At 43.3% G+C, this 16,156-nt stretch overlaps 2 protein-coding genes across 2 annotated transcripts; one reads left to right on the forward strand and one right to left on the reverse strand.

The window, feature by feature from the left end:
• Positions 1–153: 153 nt before the first annotated feature.
• ANKRD37 (ankyrin repeat domain 37) lies at positions 154–2,235 on the reverse strand. Its single transcript, XM_009910881.2, has 4 exons — positions 2,140–2,235; positions 1,703–1,855; positions 904–995; positions 154–443 (listed from the first exon to the last, which is right to left on the reverse strand). Exons 1-4 carry the CDS (start codon positions 2,164–2,166, stop codon positions 206–208), a joined length of 510 nt encoding a protein of 169 aa, XP_009909183.2. The 5' UTR covers positions 2,167–2,235; the 3' UTR covers positions 154–205.
• A 4,751-nt stretch (positions 2,236–6,986) lies between these two features.
• On the forward strand, positions 6,987–15,745 carry LRP2BP (LRP2 binding protein). The gene is made up of 7 exons (XM_009910880.2): positions 6,987–7,092; positions 8,367–8,480; positions 10,676–10,818; positions 10,902–11,007; positions 11,435–11,658; positions 13,400–13,565; positions 15,640–15,745. The coding sequence occupies exons 2-7, from the start codon at positions 8,427–8,429 to the stop codon at positions 15,703–15,705; spliced, it is 759 nt and encodes a 252-aa protein (XP_009909182.2). The 5' UTR covers positions 6,987–7,092; positions 8,367–8,426; the 3' UTR covers positions 15,706–15,745.
• Positions 15,746–16,156: the final 411 nt, after the last annotated feature.

Consider the following 16,156-nt stretch of genomic DNA (forward strand, 5'->3'; position numbering starts at 1 on the left):
AAGTATCTATATTAAAGTAGCCTTTTCAGTGGCATTCTCCATGTGCTATGTTCGGAAAGACCATAACCTTAAATACCTAAGCAAGCTGATCCTTACTAACAGGCTTCTAAAGCAATCTGCTGTGTACCTAACACCAAATTGGCTTAAATTAAAAACATTTTTTTTAAAAAATAAACCAATTCTGAACTCCAGTAAACCCACATTATTACACACCATCTGATCTTCTCCTCTTCCTACTTATAGATCTGCTGCTTTCACTTCCTTGTTTCAGTCCAGCAGGATCTTCTCTCAGCAAGCCATGTCTGTCACTTAGAGAGTCCCCAGACTGTCCTCTCAGTTTCATTGTCTGCGTGTGCTGAGTTGTTGTGAGGAACTTGGCACATTCCAGAAAGCCATATGCCAGTGCAAGGTCTGCTGCTGTTTGTCCGCTGTTGTTGCACAAGCTGGAACACACAATTAACAATAACCATTCAATAAAACTGAAATACATGTTATGACAGAGGTATAAAAACAAGTACAGAGAATCAATACCAAAAGGCTTGTCAAGGATAGCATGGTATTAAATGCAACAAGGAATCATTACTTCAAAATAAATTTGTCATCAGACTATGACTGGCTTAGCAGATCAGAAAGGCAAGAGGAAGGTGAGCACAACATTAGTCAGGAAAACAAACAAGGGGAACTTGACGTCAGGAATACTCTCTTGGCGGTTACTAGAGGTCTTTAACATGGAGCTAAACAGCATGTGGTCTACACCACTGTGGTGTTTATGGCAGTTTTTAATTCTGCTGCTATGACTTCAGTCATACTACACTTACAGTCTTAGCATGAACACTGCACAGAAGTACAGTAGACACAGCACCTTTGACACTTGACGAAATGACTAAATGTAGCTCAACTTACTCAATCTTGGCATCGCCAGCAACAAGGACAGCAAGACATTCCAAACTCCCAACTTTTGCTGCTTTATGAATTGGGGCTTCTCCAAGGCAATCCTAAAACAATTTATATATAGCAGTAATTTGAATGAAGGGCAATAGGATGAAGTTACCTTGTTTTTCAACATGCCTGTCTACAGAGTGTTCCTCTCTATACCAGTCTGCCATGATATTAATGGAGTATTAGCTATTAAAATGGACTTGATAACTGTCATTTAGTGTATTCATCATGGCAAAGCAGTATACTGTCCCTTGCAATAGTCACTGTTTAACCTTTACCTTGTAAAAGATTATTTACACAGAATGCCCTGCAGACCGATTAGCAGCCTCTTTTCAGCACCACACAGGGATTGCTGTGACTAACAGCTTGCTCCTACCAGCTCAGACAGATAAGCAAATTAAACTTTGCAGCTAAAGGAAGAATCCTTATGTTTGCTGGAAGTAGGGGCAAAAATTCAAAGGAAAAAGAAATGCTCATTTGTAGACAATTAAGTTCTTCAGACATACGCATGCAGCACTCTAAGTGTGAAAACTGCATTATACACAGTAAATGCATAATCAGTAACACAGGAAACACTACACATAGTGAATGTAATCACTAATGCAATACAGACAGGATTTCTGGTTTATGCTAGTAAGAAGTTAAGCAGATACCTCATGCAATTCAAGCATGCATACAAAATCTCTCTTACATAAATACTATAAACTGGATCTACTGACATGCCAGATTAGATATGAGAGGCACAAACCTGCTGTATTTTTACCTGTTGGTTCAAATTCGCTCCTGTCTGCAGCTGCCAAAGTAGGAAAAAAGCTTCACCTCCACAAGCAGCCAAATGAGCTGGAGACTGACCAGAGGCATCCTCAGGTGCATTCACACTGGTTCCTGTCTCAAACAGATTGCTGAAGCCACCAGACTAAAACAAGGTACCAAGAACAAAAAGGCACACTATTATTGCCAGTCTGAGTTAACCACCGAAAGTCTGGAAGTGCATCATAGCTGAAAACACCCCCCTCGCAAAGCGCTGGGCCTCTATATTCCTTCAGACTGCCCTTTTAAAAAACAAAGCAACCCAACACGACTTTTCGGCTCTTACTCCCTTAGCTAGAAATCGGCAGTGCCCCAACACGCTCAGCAGCAACTCCGGGCAAACTACACTTCACAGCGCTCCCGGTAAGTCAAAACCCCGACAGTCCTCACCTCCGAACTGCAATCCGGCACCAGCATTGCCTCCCTCCCGTGGAGCACGCCAGGCTGCCGCGGCTCCGCACTGGCAGCGAGGCGCGGCAAGCTGCTGCTGCCGCCGCCCGCCGCGCCCCGCCAGCTGGGGCGGAGGGGAGCCCCCGACCGCGGCACGTACGCAGGCCCGGCGACAGCCGGGAGGCTCGGCGGGGGCGCTGGGGGCGGGGGGGGCGGCCATGGCGCGTGGGGCGGCCCGGCACGTCCCGCACACCCCGCGCAGGCCCGGGAAAGCTCCCCTCCCGCCCGGCCTCCCCCAGGGCCCTCTCCTACCGGACCCGCCGCGGGGAGCGAGGGCCGGGCCGCGGAGAGGTGCCCCCGGAAACTCCTGCCGTGGTGGTCACTAAGGGACACCTGGTGTCGGCCGCAACGCGGCTCCGCTAGCTAAGCGCGCCGCACGGCAGGCAGGCAGGCATGCCACTCGCTTGCTTTGTGCTGCCAAGCGCGACTTCAGTGGCTCTGCCAGCGTACCGTAACGATGCCTTGCAACCACGACATCAGGACAGCCTTGCATCTAGGAAAGGAAACAAAAATATTGATAATAATAATATAGAAAGCTCTACTCAGCAGAAAGAAACCCTGTTACCTTCCTGCCCCAGCTGTGCCGCTAGGTTAAAGAAACTACCCAGGCCTGACAGCTTCAGCTACTTGCGACACTCGAGGTTCCCATCTCGTGTGGGTCACAGCAAGTCCATCACCAGTTTGATCAGGGCTGCTTACAGGTAAGATCCCAAAGTCTGCCTCTCAGAGGCCAGGACTCTTACTAGAACTGTTTGGCAACATTACCATTTGCCTCTTTCAGTCTTCCAATAAGGACTTGCACTGAAAACAGTTCAAAAGTTAATTGAAAGTTTTAATTTATTAAAGCAACAGACGCAACAGATTCGGAACTGCTGGTGATAAATGCACTGACTGCGAGTGATTGAGCTCAAGTTAATAAACCCCAGGTAGCATCCAGTTCAGTCAGAAATGCAAGTCTGCACAACGGTGCAAATATAAATCAGAAATGCGGCCATCACTGGAGGTGTTCAGGAGGAGACTTGATAGGGTGCTTGGTTGCATGGTTTAGTTGATTAGGTGGTGTTGGATGATAGGTTGGACACAATGATCTTGAGGGTCTCTTCCAACCTGGACCTATTCTATTCTATTCTACTCTATATGCCATTTGTCTCATTATCATACTGAGGGGTGTCAACTTTAATATTAAAAAGTCACAATTAGGCAAAGGTCTTTGCTCAGGCACTCTCGCCTTCAAAATCTGTTTTGCAGCTGCTTATTTGTTTTAGCCTCGCCTCATTAGGTTCAGCCGAAACAGGGCTGTCTTATCTTCACAAGGCTCTCTCCTTCAGCTGACTCGAGGGCCAGCTCCATAGAGCCCCATTCCCAGACACAACATAAGCATCTCTTGGTTGTAAGCATCTCAACTTCTCTCCCAAAGCAGGGTAAATTAACTTGTGTTCTTGTCACAGCGAGCTGGGCAGTTATGCCACAACGTAGTGGAGATGGCGGAGCTCAGGAGAACTGCCTACTGTTCTGCTCAAAACACATTTGCAAAAACTGAGCTTTAATTTTCACGTCCTTGAGCACTGAATATCCCAGTGAGGGTCAGATGGACCATATGGGCCAAGGTCACAACCTAAATTTCCACCCGTAAACTGATCTGGGCTGGAAACTAGAACCAGCCGCAGCCCCACTCAAAGGCAGTTACAATCAAAAAGACGTGTTTGGAATCTATTTTGAACATGGTGGTAGTGATGTCACACAGTGAAATGTGCTATCCCCTCACAAAGCCTTACTACTCAGTGTCCATGGCTACTGGGAAAGGCAGGGATGGAAGAGATGAATACCCATGTGCAGAGAAACCACAGCCCCCATCACTGACCCCTGAGTTTTCAAAACCAACTGTGTAACTTCATTTTGTGAGGGCAGATGTTGCTCAGATCATGCTTAAAAGAAACTGCCTGTCCTTTCCATGCTGTAAAATCCAGTTTTACTGAGGATTCCATTACCACTAATCATGCTTCACAATTAAAAGCCTGAAGACAAGTGAAGAGCATCCCTAGCCAGTGTCCCAGGCATACAATTCTGTTTCCTTACCCCTACCCATCTGTGTCAGATGCCTATATGTTTGTTATGGAAATCACTATCACCACCATAATTCTGAAAAAAAGGAAAATCAAAAGTGATGTGTTTATAAAAGAAAGTTCCCATGGCTTTGATAAACAGTGTTAAGGGGAAAGAAGCCTAACAGTGCTCCTATAGGAGATGTGATTCGGAACTAAATGCACAGACATTGTGACAACCACCTCCTGCTTCTCCCTTGAGAAAGCAAATATAAAATTACTGAAGTTGTGGACTGTGAACATAGCATAACTGTTAAAGGTGCTGAAATCCAGGTAAATAGGCAGCACATCAGTTCTGCAGGATAATTTCAGTGACAGTTCTCACCTCACCTTTCATAGGTAACAATATACATCTTTGTAATTACCAAATGTGGGTGTTTTTCTTGAACAGCCATCCAAGCAAGTAAGTTCATAGCAAATGCAAGCCCTGCACATCTACCTATGCATTGTAAGGGATTAAATACCTCTGCACAGATGCCAGAAACCCACCATCAGTGTTTTTGCAACTATAGACTCTTCTGAAAACACACCTGTCCAGGAGTAACTTAAGACTAGTCATGGATAACCCAAGAAGGTTTCTTTAAAGACCTTCCTTCCTTATGCTATCTCAGCAGTTCATAGGTTTGAAGCTGCACCCGAGGAATCCCATCTTTCCAGTCCAACCACCTGCACAGTTTGCATCCTGCCAGTCACAACTCTCTTCAAATTCTTGTTATCAACTAATTCTTGGGGTTTGTGTCCTATTTTGCTCACCTCATTAGCACCTGCAAAACTCTTCTGCCTCTGAATAACCAATGCTTGTACTGGTTATAAACACAGATGGAACTGTTTTGATCTATTTTGTGTGGCCCAGCTCAAGAGCGACTTAAGGACTTTCTGAATACAGCTGTTCTGGAACATAATTCACTCAACATTCCTCTGTGCTTCCTAGCTTAGACCACACATCTTGCATAGCTATAAAAAGAACATAACATAACATAACATAGGAAAAAATAGTCCTGCTCAATGTGAGTCACTAAGGGGATAAAGCAAGGTGAGCTGTTGAATCTCACACCTGCCAGCATCAAAATCACGAATGCAGCTCAGAGTTAACTGCCTTTGCCAAAGGTTATTGTTGCTGTCAGACTGCTTTTCACTCTCGCTGTTAAATCAAGTAATGCATTGATGCTTTAAAAAAAAAAAAGAGCTTATTTTTCTGTCAGGTTCTTAGTCTATATCGTGTACACAAAGTGCATTAGGATTAATTTTAGGAGTTTTTTGGCACTTAGTCAATTTGGATTATTGGAAAGCATCATGTAGAGGGCACATGCAAATCCCTGAGTATTAATTACTCTCCTTCCTGACTGTTGCCTCTGTGTCTGTTGCTATAGAAACAGATTGCACTACCACGAATAGAAGGATGATAATCATCTGGAAAACAAAGAAGAAAAACCCAATCCAACTCCCCCCCCCCCCCCAGAAAAAAACCCAACCAACCAAAATACCCCCCACCAACTTAGAATGCAGCTGAAGATAATTTTAACAGCACTCTTGCTGCATTTTGGTATTGTATCCCCTTTTTATAAGACAGCCAGAAGCTATCCACAGAAGTGGAAACACCACCTCACCTTTCAGAATAAATCTGCTTCAAGCAGCATTTTCCTCGGTTACTTTTCCGAGTTTTGTAGTATCTACATTACAACAAAGAGTTTTTCAACTCAAACAATCAGTGAAGTCCCATCTGTAGAATGAAGCTTCATGGCCTGGAGCCTTTTTAACTCAATTGGCATTCAGAGCCTCCAATGGCGTTCTGCAGAGCATTCTGAGCTTCTGTGTTTAATTTACAAGAGAACAGGCAGGTAATGGGAAAGCTCCAGTGGATGCCAGACCTGCACCCTATCCTATCCCATCTCGCAATGTCACAGATTGACCTCCACGGGTCCCTGGCCTGCATGACGCTGTCACTCTCCCCAAGTAAACCGGACCAAAACTCAAAAGGGAAAATACCAACCTTACCTTCCCTGTCTGCCGCCTTCTGCCGTGCTGGAGGCCACGGCCCGCCTACGGCGCGGCCCTTGAGGCAGCTGCAGCCCGGCCTGAGCTACGCGGGACTCAGAGACAACAAGGAGGCAACCTACAGCCTCCACCTGCCGCCACCCGTGCCGCCGCCCGCACACGGCCCCCAGCGACGCGGGGAGTCAGACACCGGCAGGGCCGCTGCGGGTCCGAGTCACCGTTACCCGGCGGGGCGGGCCCCGCTCGCCGCCGCTTGGCCTGCTCACCCCTGGCCTCGTCCCGCTCGCCGCCGGGGCGGCATGACGCTACGCAGAGATCGGCTGCCCCGGGCGGCCGCCGAGGCACCAGGTAGGGAATCGCCGCCCGCCCCTCAGCCCTCCCGGTAGCGGCCCGCGGGCCGGGCCGGAGCCGGGCCTCTGAGGCTGCCCCAGCGCCGCCGCTCCCCGGCAGGCATTGGAAAGGTCTTTGTTGTAAGTCCCCTCTTCGCTTTTGATGCAGTGTTAAGATCTTCCATTGCGAACTTAACGCTTACAAGGGTGAGGTTGTCTTCGCCGAACTTTACCTTTTTATCCGATAGTCCTCTCTTTCATCATGGTCTTTTAAAAAATGGAACAAAAAGGGGACCCCACCAGACCTTTACTGTGGTTATTGATGTTTTTCAACAAATGTTTATTTTTAAGCAGAGAATTGCAGCGGTGATGCTTTATTTGCAAAAGCAGAGGAACTGCTGGTGAAGAAAGCGGCAGATGGAGATCCTCGGGCGTGTTTTCTGAGAGGACAGCTGTGCTATGAAGAGGTTGTGGTTTGCTTCTTTTAAGTAAATATTACAGAGATGACGTTTCACTGCTAGTTGGGGGGGGAAGATGCAAAAAAACCCCAAACAAATAGAAATACAAGAGACGCCTATGCCATTAAAATGTTTAATGAAGAGAAGATGTGAGAGGGGGGATCTTACTGATGTGTACGAATATGTGAAGGATGGGTGTCAAGAAGAGGAGGCTCTTTTCAGTGATTCCCAGTGACAGAATGAGGGGCAGTGGACACAAAGGAGCACAGGAAATTCCACTTCAGCATGAGGAAAAGCATCTTTACGGTGAGGGTGGTGGAGCATGGAAGCAGAATGCCCAGGGAGGTTGTGGAGTCTCCTTTGGAGACTTTCAAAACTCACCTGTACACGCTCCTGACTAGCCTGCCCTAGGTCAAACTGCTTTGGCAGGGGGGTTGAACTTCATTATCTCCAGAGGTCCCTTCCAACCCCTAACATCCTGTGATTAAGTGAAAATCGCCAGGTGTTCCCCTTAAGCTTTTGCAGTCTGGTAGTTTTATCAAAACATACAGAAGGTTGGAAGGAAAAGTATAAAGAACCTTCTTATTTCCATATTGCTTTTACTTTGTGTGCTTACATGCATGCATAGAAATACTTTAGTAAGGACACCAGAGTCAGTTAACTGTTACATTGCAGTTGTTTAGCTGTGTATTTTAAAATATAGTTTCTTCTTTGACTTGATGCAGAAGCAAATATTCTCAAAGATTCTTAGAAGTGAAGGTCTCAGCTGTTGCAGGTGATGCATTTATAAGATATATGGGGCAGACAGCTGAGTCCATAAAGTCTTCAGACATCTTGAGTTTAGCCTTTGTGAACCCAGTCTTTAGCTGAGATATAAGAGCAGATTCTTAAACCCTCAAAGAGTTTAAGAATGGCTCATCTAATTAATAACAGATGTCAGATAGGCTGGGCATCTCAATTACTCTTATTTCCTTGAACTAAAAAGATGGAAAGAAAGGTTGTCAGAATGTCTTGGTTTCAGAGATGATGGATGGTTATGTGCCACTACTTACATTTAGGATTTATAAATAAACAAAATTATTTGGAAGCCCCAAGTACTTCCACCCTATCCAGCTTTCTTGTAGTTGTTGACTTACCCCATTTCTAGTTTCTGCCACTTCTGTGGTTGCAGTTTTTTGTTCTTGACAGAAATGCTCCTGTTAGGAAGAACGGCAAGAGAGTGTACAGTGGAGCTGATGTAAGCTTTGTTCTGGGTATCTGATTGTTTATTCTGTCTTTCCCAGGGGTTGTATGAAGAAGCATTAGCAGAATTTGAAAAAATCAAGGATACAGATTTTCAAGCAATGTATCAGCTTGGTGTCATGCATTATGATGGCCTAGGCACTAAAGAAGACCCTGTGAGTTATTTACCTGTACTCTTCTTACTTTTCTTTTAATATTAGGTCCTAATTTTTAAGAATTTCTTTTTAAGCCTGATTATTCCTTTGATTTAGAATTAAGTTTCATAAAGCACAGGTGTTTACAAGCCACAACTAAAACCAGAGGGTTCTGGGCTGCAGGAGTTCTCAAAAATACAGATTTAGCTGAAAAAAATAGGTAATTTGTATTTTAAAATACAACTTCTAAAGGTTTTGTTGTACTTTGTGTAGCAGCTGTTTAAAAATGGCTATTCACTTGTTCCTTATTAATAAGCAGTGTATATAAATGCAAGTAAAAGGTATAGAGATGGAAAACATTTGACAGCGTAAAACATCTGTTGCACAAAGATGTTTTTCAAGGTACTCTCTGTTCTCTTAATATGGATACTAAAGATTGTGCTTCTGCCAGTGGTGTTTTTAAATTAGACAAATGAGGAATTACAAGAACATGAAGAATTCAAATTGAAAAATTACATTACCACAAAAGAAAAAGAAGACAAAGGAATGAGTTACTACAATAAGAATAAAAGAGTTGATTTATTGGAAAGCACGATCCTATGAGGAGAGAACACAAATGTCACGAAAGGAAGGGTAGATTACAAGACAAGAGGGCAAGAAAATGAGCCAAACTGTGTATTAAATCAGATTTTTTTTGTCTGGTGCTCAGAGGATTAGCATTAGAGCAGAAGAGATTCTGCTGGTTTTTAAGAGGTGGTTGGTTTGTTCTGTATGCCTGCATAACTTCCACTCTGGGTTACTTGCAAATATTTTAGTGCAGTTTATTTCCTTTTTTTTTTTTAATGTGTGTATTAAAATACAACAGGTGAATGAAAGAGGAACCTTTCATGAAGAACTGATTCTAGTGCATTTAAACAGGGCATTCATTCTAAATCCTCACCATGTAAATCCAAAATACTTCAGAGCCCTAGGATGATACACCATAGAGTTGCTCATATCCAGTATTCTCTGTTTACTTACTTAACTTCTGTGTTTTTTCCACGAGGAAGCTAAGGTATTTGTAATGGAAGAATTTCAGAATGTGCTATTGTATCCCTTTGCCTTCTCTTAAGGATGCTTTATGATTTCAGATAAATTATGCAGTGGGAAGAAAATCACAGAATTAGAATAGAACAGAATAGAATAGAATTAACCAGGTTGGAAGAGACCTTTGAGATCATCGTATCCAACCTATCATCCAACACTACCCAATCAACTAAACCATGCAACCAAGCATCCTGTCAAGCCTCGCCCTGAACACCCCCAGCGACGGCGACCCCACCACCTCCTCAGGCAGCCCATTCCAGTGGGCAATCACTCTCTCTGTGTAAAACTTCCTCCTAACCTCCAGCCTAAACCTTCCCTGACGCAGCCTGAGACTGTGTCCTCTTTGTTCTGGTACTGCTTGCCTGGGAGAAGAGACCAACCTCCGCCTCACTACAACCCCCCTTCAGGTAGTTGTAGAGAGCAATAAGGTCACCCCTGAGTCTCCTCCTCTCCAGACTAAGCAACCCCAGCTCCCTCAATCTCTCCTCATAGGGCTTGTGCTCCAAGCCCCTCACCAACCTTGTTGCCCTTTTCTGGACACTCTCCAGCAAGTCAACATCCTTCCTAAACTGAGGGGCCCAGAACTGGACACAGTACTTGAGGTGCGGCCTAACCAGTGCAGTGTACAGGGGCAGAATGACCTCCCTGCTCCTGCTGGCCACACTGTTCCTGATGCAGGCCAGGATGCCATTGGCCCTCCTGGCTGCCTGGGCACACTGCAGGCTCATGTTCAGCCTACCATCAACCAGCACCCCCAGGTCCCTTTCCACCTGACTGCTCTCCAGCCACTCTGACCCCAGCCTTGCTATTCTAAAATAGCAAACGTAAGCAAGTTTAGGATATGACGTTCAGTTATGTAAGCACAGGAATATTTTTTTAGTGGTCTTTTGACCAATGAAGGAGAGCAGTCTAGTATCAGATAAGCATTTATAAATAAAGGGTTCACATTAAAAATACATCAGAATGAAAAATCTAGGTTGTCTAGATTCTGACACTGTTCTCCAGACTGCCCTATCAGTGTGGCTGTTTTTCTTCACAGAAGAAAAATTACCTGTCTTGCAGAAGGTAGTGGATTATCTGGTGCTTTATTTAATCTTCTGAATGTAATAATTAACATATCTCAATTTTAGGAAAAAGGAGTGGAATATATGAAGAAAATACTTGACTCTGATTCCCCAAAAGCAAAGCACTTGAAGTTTGCAGCTGCATACAATCTGGGCAGAGCACATTATGAAGGTTGTGGTGTTAAGCAGTCAACTAAGGAGGCTGAAAGGTAATGGCAGTTGGTAATTTTCCAGATGAGTCCAAGATGCTAAGATGCTGTTACCTCAACTTCCATTGTCCCCATTTTCTTAGGTTGTGGCTTACTGCTGCAGACCATGGGAACCCAAAAGCAAGTGTGAAAGCCCAGGCTGCTTTAGGAATGCTTTATTCTATGTCAGTTCTGAAAGACCTGAAGAAGGTAAAGCCCACTTGACCATTTGAGTTGCATGAATCCCACTTAAGTTTTTTTAATTTCACAAGACCTACAGTGATACATTTGAATCTGAAAACTGCATTTTTAATACTGACAGGCAGTATCATTCCTGTAAGCCAGAAAGAACAGGTGGCCAGAATCCCTCACTTCGACTCACTTGACACTGCTACTTGAGATTTTATTTTTTTTTTATTGGGAGTATCAGGGAAGATGATATAATAGCATAAAGTTTTGTCACTGATTGACAGCTCTGACAGTAAACAAAGCAGGTTTAAAAGCCTACAGGGATTCTGCTTTCTTTTATGTACCAACACTTCTTATGGTCTGGTTAATGTAAAAGCCTTTATGGAAACAGTATGCAAGAGCAGCAGCTAAAGTGAATATATACTCCAACGCTGTTCCTCTCGTTTAGGCCTTTTTCTGGCATTCAGAAGCATGTGGCAATGGAAATCTGGAATCACAGGGTGCCCTTGGTGTTATGTATCTCTATGGACAAGGTATATCTCAAAACACTAAGGCTGCTTTGGAGTGTTTGAGAGAAGCAGCAGAACGTGGAAACATCTATGCTCAAGGCCATCTTGTGGAATATTATTACAAAAGAAAATTTTACTCAACAGCTGCTGCATTAGCCAAAAGGTGAAGCTATTTTAACTTTCTTTGTTACTATAGTCCTTCATGTAAGACCATGAAACTCAAGATTAAAATGACTACATTCATGCCTTTGTCTCACAAACTTGAGATGTTTGAGATAACAAATTGCAAGACCTCATCTTCAAGGAATAGCAAACCACAGACAGAACTAATAGTATAAGGTTCTCAATTTTCAGTACAGTTGAGGCAAAACAGCCTTGAACTATAATCTCAAGCAGACCATGTAGAAATCCATGCTTAACCCTGCTTTCCCATCTCAATTCACAACTTGTTTTGGACTTCTGCCTTTGCCATTCCCTTTTAACCCCCAATAAGTATTCCTCTGTTCTCCACATCCCACAATGTGACTCCTGCCCACTCTCTGCCACCCTCATTTCCTTGCCCAGTGCACCAGTCTAGTTCCTGTGTCCTCTGAAACACATTGATAGTGGGTAGGGTTCTGCACTCCAAACAGCACAGTCTGAGACCAGTAAGTACTCCTGCAGACAGTGCAAAGTTATCACCCTTCAGCCTTTCATTGGCTGCTGCTTATGGGGTTGCATACTACAGGGACATTTTCAGCCTGGACCACAAAATAGGCATCTGCACACAATTGGTTTCTGGTGATTACCTGCTTAGGTGGCCTGGCCTGAGCCACAGCTAGGCAGCACTCACTGGCTTGTCCACAGGCAAACACTGTGGGACTCGCTGCTCTACCTCCATACTCTGGAGTGGTTTGTGTACTGGAGAAATAGTGACTGCTGGTATAGGCTGCACCATTAAACATAGTATGTATCAAGTTTCTGTATCTTGGACTCGTCAGGGAGGAAAACAGCAATGCTGGTGCCAGTACTGACAAACAGCACATTTCTGTGAGAACCTCCAAAGCTGCCCCATGTGCATTGGACATTCAGTCCATCAATCAGATTATTAGTTTGATGGGAATAAAATGCAGATAGACTGACTGTTATACATGCTGCAAAACACAGCTTCCTGTGGAATGTTTATGAGGCTTCTGCTGCCCAGCAATAAGCATGTCACAACTTTCCATCTTACAGAAGCTGTACCCTGACAGCTCTGGTGGTTCAGCTGTTTGCTACCCTCATTTCTGAACAGGCTTGTTTTCCTCTCTGAACTGCTGCTCCTCTTCCTCTTGCACTGTAAAAAGACTGACAGCTCTTCAGTCCAGCTTGGCTGGAGGGGATATGCTCCAAGCGAGACAAGCCAGTGCTGCACAGCAGGTTATTCAGACAAGTGAACAGTGCACTTCATCAGCTGCAGTCACTGCTGCAGAAAATAGCAATGAAATCCCCTACTGCAGCCAAAAGTGACAATTTCTGAACCAAAAGATACTCCGCCACTATACTTGAAACTGTTTCACTTTACTGGGATTTTAGTTTACTTTGAGGCAAAAAAATCTCAGTAGTACAACCAGTTATACCAACCATCAATACCTCTTCTGCTAAAACCTGTCCTTTTATGTTCTTACCAGCTATGCAGTTTGTTACATTATGTACACACATTGTGATTATGCACAGCTGAACTAATACTTACTATTGAATGTAACAATATTCAAATAAGACTAACTACAAATCCAATACTGAATAGAAGAATGCTGAATGCATGTAAATTTCAGCCTGTTTTGGATAAAGATGTAAATGTAAATTATTAAATTTCAAATATTGCTTAGATTATTTTATTGCTTGAAATGGCATTATCTAACCTAATGTTGTAAATTCCACCCCAGGGTTACAGAAAATGACGACATTGATACGCTAGCAGCAGTAACTGATTGTGTTCCTACATATATAGCCAAGGGGATTGCTATGGCTGCTTTCTACTTGGCTAGATGTCTCCAGCTCGGCCTAGGTGTGCAGCAAGATCAAGATGCTGCTAAAAGATACTATTCTAAGGTAAGCTGGGAAAGTCTTACAGATTTATTTGGCTGTCATGAAATTGAGTGATACCTTGGCTTTGAGTCTTTAAATGTGCTGTTTGGTTAAAGCAAACAACAAAACTTGTGAAAGGAAATGAAGAGTGAAGAGTATATTGAGAACTACTAAAAATAGTCTTAATTAAGCAAACAACATATCCTGCCAAACAGAAAAAGACAATCTGTGATAATCACCACAGCAGACAGCTTGGTAATTTGCTAGATAAATAAGTAAATTAAAGACTGCACTGGGTTGGAAGGGACCTCAAAGGTCATCTAGTCCAACCTCCCTACAGTACACAGGGACATCCTCAACTAGATCCGGTTGCTCAGAGCTCCATCAAGCCTGACCTTGAATGTCTCCAGGGATGGGGCCTCCATCACCTGTTCCAGTGTTCCACCACCCTCACAGTAAAGAGCTTCCGATGTCTAATCTGAATCTACCCCTCTGTAGTTTAGCACCATTGCCCCATGTCTTGTGCTACATGCCTTTGTAAGTAGCCCCTGTCCAGCTTTCTTGTAGGCCCCCTTCAGGTACTGGAAGGCTGCTGTAAGGTCTCCCTGGAGCCTGACTCGAAGAATTTTATCCCAAATGAATTTGCTGTGATTCTCTCAAACTGAAAAATTGTAACTTTCCCTCTATTTTAGGTTCTCTAACAATTAACAGCCTTCATTAATGATACTTAAATGGGTCATAACTAATTGTTATGCTTATTTTTATGTTTTCAGTAGCAGCTGAGCATCTGCTGTTCCTGGTACATGGGGAAAAAAATGGGTCACATTTTTTGAAAGTTAGGAAGTTGAAGATTTATTGCTTAAAGAAAAAGATCAATAATGGCTTCTAGAAGGTGAATCTACTAAATAGTATCAGTGATGCATAAAGGTAAAGGCAAGATGACAATGCCAGCTGAAGGGAGTGTAGCAAGATTAGATCTGTGCTTCAGAGAGACAGAGGGGACCTCTGTGCATGTAGGGACCATTTGTTTCTGCAAGTAGAATGCTTCAGTGTCCAGCTTGGTGCAAGCCAAAGAAATGGAGAGTTATGTAAATTGTAAATTACCAAATGACTTTTGTGGCTCCTTACTCAGGGAAGCCACCCATACAAAAGGCTTAGCAGAGAGGGTGACCCATCGAATACATACATTTTAAACATTTGTCCTCCTCCTGTGAAAAGTGTTATAGAGAGTAGGATGAGGAGGAGATCAGGAAAGGAATGTATGCTGAGGTGTCAGGAACACTGCAGCCAGTAGTCCTGGCTAAGTTCTAAGGCATAGAAGAGGCCCATCAGGATTAAATGGCTTCGTACAACTATGGCCCTTCCTACTGTCTTCCATTGGGACCACCACAACTGAAAGAAAATTACAGGTTTCACTGCTCATTCCCTAGCTCTACAGCTGAGACTGAGCTAGGAGTGACACTAGCTTCTTAGTATAAAACACAATGATTTCCATTGACTGGTGCTGTGCATCTCTACATTAACAACAAAAGAGGAAGAACAGAAAATAAACAAGGAAGCTACCTGGAATAGTAACAAGGAAAAGATAAGCATTGTGGGTGTGTTCAGTTTCTTTTGTACCTGGAAAATCACTCATGTTAACTGTACAAATTATAGCCGTTTAAAATCCTGTTTGCTTTAATGAACAGCCCAGCTGCGGTTTTGACCTACCCTTCTTGGATGCAGTCAGGTTTTGAAAGAGGAGAGAGAGATGGGTGTGCCACAGGGTGCTGAAATAGATGATGTGAATTGAATCACACTGATCCAGTCTGAGCATTTCTATTTCTGGCTGTGGTGCCAACACATGCCATAGCGACAAACAGAATTAAAACAAAGAAACCAAGCCTAGCACTACAGTCAAGTGTGCTCATTTTAAATACTGGATTTTCCTTACCTGCCATGAGAAACAAGGATCTAAAGCTAAATACATTAGCTCTAAGACTTTAACAAAGTCGACTGTCTCAGATAATGCCAACAAAAAAGACATTATTAATGTTAAATGGACAAGACAGTTTTATTTTAGCTATAAACGAGAACTGCCTATTCTTTGTTTTCAAAGGCATGCCTTCTGGATCCTGGTGTTGCTATCGACCTTGAACTGAAAGCTAATCTTGGGAGAATTTAGTGCTTCCTTTAACCCTGACTGGTATAAGAACTTATTTCCTACAATAAACCATCTTTAATCTCCTGCAATTATAGACTGTTTGTTACTTGCTGCTTGCTTTTCAGCTTTCCATAAATTACTAAAGCAACTTATTGAGAAAAAAGAGAAAGCAAATAACTCATACTCTTTCTTTAACTGAGATGAGGAAAAGGCAGACTTTTTAAGACAGTATTGAAAACTGAAGGTTTATTAAGGACATTTTAGTGGAACAGATGTCCTGTGTCTATTTCGTGTAATACTGCTATACAGTGCAGGAGTCAAACCAAAACCAAATAAAAGTGGTTGTTTCCTATTCTGTATTTTTCAGTATTTAAACATTACATTTCAGTATTCTGACAAGCTTGAACTCAAACTTGTCTGTTTTTCACATACAACCCATTCACAGGTCACAAGTATTTTGAAATCTCATCTC

Source organism: Dryobates pubescens, chromosome 1 (genome assembly GCF_014839835.1).
Source record: "Dryobates pubescens isolate bDryPub1 chromosome 1, bDryPub1.pri, whole genome shotgun sequence".
Classification (NCBI taxonomy): domain Eukaryota; kingdom Metazoa; phylum Chordata; class Aves; order Piciformes; family Picidae; genus Dryobates; species Dryobates pubescens.